Source organism: Sebastes umbrosus, chromosome 7, assembly GCF_015220745.1.
Source record: "Sebastes umbrosus isolate fSebUmb1 chromosome 7, fSebUmb1.pri, whole genome shotgun sequence".
Lineage (NCBI taxonomy): Eukaryota > Metazoa > Chordata > Actinopteri > Perciformes > Sebastidae > Sebastes > Sebastes umbrosus.
In genome coordinates this window covers 10,892,579-10,898,578 of record NC_051275.1, presented here as the reverse complement: position 1 = coordinate 10,898,578, position 6,000 = coordinate 10,892,579, and the positions used below count along the sequence as shown (strand labels likewise).

Genomic DNA, 6,000 nt, shown 5'->3' with positions numbered 1-6,000 from the left:
GGTGTCAGAACACACAGTGAGGAGCAGTTTGTTGCGTATGGGGCTAAGTAGCCGCAGACCGGTCAGAGTGCCCATGCTGACCCGTGTCCACCGCCAAAAGCGAATACAATGGGCACGTGAGCATCAGAACTGGACCACGGAGCGATGGAAGAAGGTGGCCCGGTCTGATGAATCACGTTTTCTTTTACATCATGTGGATGGCAACGAGTTCGAGGTGTTGACTCGGCCTCCAAATTCTCCAGATCTCAATCCAATCGAGCATCTGTGGGATGTGCTGGACAAACAAGTCTGATCCATGGAGGCCCCACCTCGCAACTTACAGGACTTAAAGGATCTGCTACTGACGGCTTGGTGCCAGATACCACAGCATACATTCAGAGGTCTAGTGGAGTCCATGCCTCAACGGGTCAGGGCTGTTTTGGCGGCAAAAGGGGACCTACTCAATATTAGGCAGATGGCCATAATGTTATGGCTGATCGGTGTATGTGAAAAATACAGCTCTTTCAGTGGACTTTCTGATGCCAGTTCACAAAAATAGAGATAGAGAGAGAGAGACATAGAGCCCTGACACAGGACACCTTATAATTAGCCCGTCTACCTCACACTGCTGCAGCTTGCTTAACGTTAACATCTCCATGAAGGAGGACAGGGAGCCACTCAGCTGTGTGCTTAAGACTGTCATTAAAAGCAGCAAACGAGCAGAGCTCCTCCAAACTACAGCCGGAATAAGGACCTGCAATCTGTCTCCCACATCCAGCCCTGCAGTCTTTTGTCAATGCGCCGCTATTCTGGCAGAGGCAGGCAGGTAGCTGCATTCATAAAAGCTGGCAGAGGCCAAACAAGTGTACATGACGGTTTCATAAAGTAAAGTTTTAAACCTTTTAAAACCTCTTTAATGCTTTAACCTACTGGTCAAATCTTGTGGTGAAACAACCAATATTAATTTGCCTAATCAGTTTACCTTACAGTTTACAACATCTGCAGGGCTGAGAGGCCCTGAGAGCAAGATCTGTGACTGTTTTCTTTTGTGCATTCAGCAAAGAACACAAGAAGTGCTGAGGTAGTACGGTGGGGCGTTAACGTATTAAATCACAATGTGATGTTGAGCGAATGAACACCTCCATTGTGAAACTAAATCAAACATACAAAAGGACATTGCAGTTCTAAATCAGTGTTTATTCAGTGTTTAGATCAACACAATGCAGTCTAGTCTATATGTGCTGCTGGTACACACAAGTAGCAGCAGCAGTGTGAATAGAAACACAGTCAGCTGTGATGGGAGCTTCAGTGGGGAAAATGATTATAATTTAGGATTGGGTTTAAGGTTAAACTACAGCTGAAAAACTGGTCTATGACCAAATCTAACTGCTGACCCCTGGAACAGATGCTGATAAAAACCAACACTGACAAGCATTACAGCAGTCAATCTACTTGATGGGACTTAAATATCTGTTTTATTTTTTTAAAACTGCTTTGAAGATTTATCAGTTTCATACAAATGTTTATTGTAATAACCCTACTGTGAAAATGCAGTGCTTGTTTGGGTTGAACTTCTCCTCCTCCTCCTGCATATTGCCATCTGTCAAGTGCTTGCTGGCATCCTGTTAGCTACAACTGATACTATGCTAGCAGCTCTGAGTCTGAGTGAGCACAGTGGTGCTTTGAGGCAAATGCTAATTTAAAGTAAATAATAAAATGCAGATGCTTAGAGGCTATACTGTAATGTTTACCATGGTCACCATCTTAGTCTATAGGGGTTTATATATAGGGGATATTTACCTATATATATATCGCGGTTTTTTTTTGTTGCAATTTTGAAACAGATTTTTAAGTCAGAATCGATATATTTGGTAATTTGAGTCTATGCGGAGGTAGAAGGAAGTTACTGCTTTTAATGTTGACGTGACGTCATATCCCTTCCATATCCGTCAACCAAAACAAACCGCAGTTGGCCGCAGAGAGCCAAAACGAAGAAGTAGGAAACGGCGGAGGTTCCGCGTGGATATGACCTGCACCCTCACATGTTAAATCCAAAGTGGTAAACATTACACATACAGTAAAGTATGGAAACACTTTGGGTTTCACACATTGCAGGAAAAGCAGAGCTAGACATCACGGCTAAAGCTGAATGCTAACTTCTACAAAAGGCCAAAATGTGTCCGAAAATTAGGCTAAAAAAAGTCAGTAAAAAGCCGAAATATGTCCGAAAAAAAATCTTAAAAAAGGAAGAAATATGTCAAAAAAACAACAGCTGATGAGGCTGAAACGACGCCAACTGGGGATTCAAGAATAACTATTGATAAATGGCAATATGTGGAAACAAGAAACTGGAAAAAGTGAGACAAAGTTACAAAATTAATTGGGAATGGAAACAATAAGAATATGTGGAAATAGCGGTGGCTGCCAGTTGGTCTGCAACACAGCAGACTCTATTGATAGTCACCACGAGAGGAAATGCACACCATGACACTGACTACCAACAGACAGGCCAATGCTGCAGGGGACGGAAAAAAAAGAAAAGCCAGCTAGTCAGAAAAAGACACAGGGGGACACTGTGCCTATAAACGGTGCTAGACCAGACCAGTAAATGTTAAAGGCAACAGAGGCAAAGGTGACAGAAAGCAGGCAAACAAAGAGAGGAAGTGCATGAAGAAACTTACTCAAACCACTCAACTGACACAAAGCAAACACAGCAGCAGCATCTTAGTGACTGTCTGGTGCCTAGACCACAGTGTTTCCATAGTGACGGAGTCCACTACTGATACAAAGCTCTTTATTTTGGGGAAATAAATATTTTCTTCCTAAAGCATTCAAAGCGTCATGCCTGAGGCAAATAGTCAACATCTAGTCTAATAAATGCAATATTAGCCCAAATATAATACAACCCTGATTATAAGAATTGTATTTTGGTACGGAATAAACATACAACATATATAACATGTTAATTAGTGAGCTTTAGAGGTGCTGGTGCTTTCAACAGAGCCAGGCTACTTGTTTGCCCTGTTTTCAGTCTTCATGCTAAGCTAAGCTAACCAGCAGCAGGCTGTAGTTTCAGATTTAATGGAGAGATATGAGTGATATCAACCTTCTCATCCAACTCTTGGCAAGAAAAATCCAAAAATCCCCAAAATGCCCAAATGTTCTTTTAAACGATTCATTTTGGCGGGATAATATTATTAGGAAACCCAATGAAGTAACTTTTTAATAGCATGACATATACTTTCTATATTGTATTTTATTTGTATTGTATAATTATTGTTTTATTGTATTTTGTTTCTTGTTTGGAAGCACTTTGTAATGTTGTTAAGAAAGTTTATTATTATAATTCTTATTATTATCATTATGACCTGCACCATCTATCTCCTTTCTGTTATTATCTCTAAAGACATAATAAATGCATAGGCTGTCACTAATTTGAGTCATTAGCTTTCTTTTAAAGTTAAATCAACTTGTGTCCTTGCTTAATAAATAGTTATAAATGAACGTGTTCTTTAAGGTTATGGTTTTTCATTTTCCCCTTTTTTAATAGGACCCAATCAAGGAGCAAATTAAATTTTGTTAAATATGAAAATCAAGTCTCGTCACTGATGGAAGTTAGCTATTCTACTATATCCTGCCTCCTGAGTTATGGCTGGGCTCCTCAGCCGTCTGCCTCTGGAAGAGGTTATTACATCAGCGGGACTGATGGAGGGATGAGGAGATGGGTGGAGGAGTGAAATGGGTGGATGGACTGAGCAGCAGTGTCCCTGCGGGAGGCTTATTCAAACACAGGAAGTACCACCACTATGGGAAGTGCATCATCATCACTGCTTCTGCCTCACTCCCCATACCTCCCTTTGTATCTCCTTATTGGGAGTACAGTCAAATGTAAGAGATTTTTATAGCCAATTCTGGACATTTTAACAAACACTGCATTTCTACTCTGCTGGTAAAGACTTTTGTGTCCGGAAAATATAAACAGAACAGCAGTTTGAAGATGGGAGACTTTACAATTTTTCAGAACTCTCAACAGAACCACAGCAATCTTTTATTAAAGTTAAATTAAATCCAAAAATGTCCTGTTGGTTGCCGCTATTCAAAGACTCCCTGTCAAGTTCTATTTGAAAACCACAAATACAAACATATATTTAAGCTGTGTGAATGTAAACCACTGCATAAAAGCAGTCGGAGCCTCCAACACCCACCATGAGTCAGGAACGTGCAACCCAACAACAAATTACATCACTAAAGCCCCACAACAGTATAAACTACAGGACCGGTGATTATGCTAGAAACAGTAAGCTTTAAAAAATACACAGTCTAATATTCTGCCTCCTCCGGCAAAGTATTTATTTTCAAAACACTTTTTTTTTTAATCCATCGGGATCTGAAACTAGCTGTGTCAGGAATACGTGATATGGGACTCTGCTCCTAGCCGGAGGACAAAATGGATCTTAGCTGTTTGTGTTCATATAACATGCGTTCATGGGCCCCTCAGATGGGCATCAACCAGTGGACTGTATATGTGACAGTGCACTGACAGTACGAGCTTTCACATTCAGCACAAGGCACTCTTTCCTACTGAGTCATACTGAGACACACTTTCCACAGGCTTTGCAGTTTGGCCAGATGTATTTGGGTTTGTTTGGGTGATGTAGTCTCATAAAAGCTAATCATAGAAGTGGATGGAATTGCAGTTTCACATCCAGCTCTCTGCAGTCCCAATGTGCATAAGAGCAATGGAAAGACAGTTTTGAGAGACCTTGACTTTATGGGGTGCAACTTGTCAGGTTATATTGGTAGGACAGATGTATAAAGGGGGTCAACTGTCACTATGGCACAATCTGGCTCAAAGCCTGCACTGTCAGGTTTGTAGTAGAAGCTGTGCTCAGACAGGCTATACAGTACAGCACAACCCGGGCAATTGGACTGACCCTGAATCAGACAGCCGAGTGGAGAAAGAGAGAGAGAGTAGCCTTACTCAGCATTAAACTGAAGGACAAGCCAATAGCAACATTGATCCTCTTGATTTGTGGATGTAGATCCATTTGATTAGATTCAAGTTTTTCTAACACTGGCTCCATAAGTACTGGAACAGACAAGGTCGCAGACATACCTGCCACTAAAAGAACTACTCAATGGAGATAAATACTGAAATACTATTGAAAACATAATTCCCCATTAAGCTTATAACAATTTGATGCAAAAAAAAACAACTTACCTGGACATCGTAAAGTGCCACAATGTTTTCATGCTGCAGCTCCTGAGTAAAAACAGAACAGAAAAACAAGATGCATTAGCAGGAACATTAACTAGACTATAGCAGCTAATGGCATCAATTTCACTGATATTTCCATCAGGGAAATCGAGGCCCCTTCCTGGTGGCTGCAGACTCAGTCAATGTCATTTCATTCTTAAAATGTATTGAGGAGATAAGTGAGAAGCGATTAAGTGTCATGCCCACCTTGAGGATTTTGATTTCCTTGCCAAGAAGGATCTGGGACTTGGACAGGTTCTTCTTATTAATGCTCTTGATGGCCACCTCCCAATCTGTCTTCTGCAGAACACAAGAGAGCAGAATGGAGAGGAAAATTATTAAAACAACGTCAACAACAACTTCATCCCAATGTCCCATACACATATATAAGAAAAACTCATGAACCAAATCCTTACAGTATTATTATTCTATTACAATCTCATTGCAGTCTTAGGTTCAGCCCCCCATCTATTTCTTCTTAAAGGGGACATATCATGCTCATTTTCAGGTCCATTCTTGTATTTTGGGTTTCCACTAGAACATGTTTACATGCTTTAATGTTCAAAAAACACATTCTTTTTCTCATCCTGTCTGTCTGAATATACTCTGTTTTAGCTCCTGTCTCTTTAAGACCCCCCTCCTGAAAAAGCCCAGTCTGCTCTGATTGGCTTCCGAGAAAAATATGGTGCACATTTACAAAGTTAGTTCTCAAGCTGTGTGCAGTACAGTATGTTCTAATGAGCCTGCATGTGCATTACAAAGGG

At 40.8% G+C, this 6,000-nt stretch overlaps 1 protein-coding gene across 1 annotated transcript in view; it reads right to left on the bottom strand.

Moving 5' to 3' along the window:
* ulk2 (unc-51 like autophagy activating kinase 2) overlaps window positions 1-6,000 on the bottom strand; it is a 37,935-nt gene that overhangs the window by 26,220 nt on the left and 5,715 nt on the right. The window contains exons 2-3 of the mRNA XM_037774947.1: window positions 5,444-5,536; window positions 5,201-5,242 (exon numbers count right to left, since the gene is read on the bottom strand). Coding sequence (XP_037630875.1) covers window positions 5,201-5,242; window positions 5,444-5,536 — 135 coding nt within the window. The remainder of the gene's footprint in view (window positions 1-5,200; window positions 5,243-5,443; window positions 5,537-6,000) is intronic.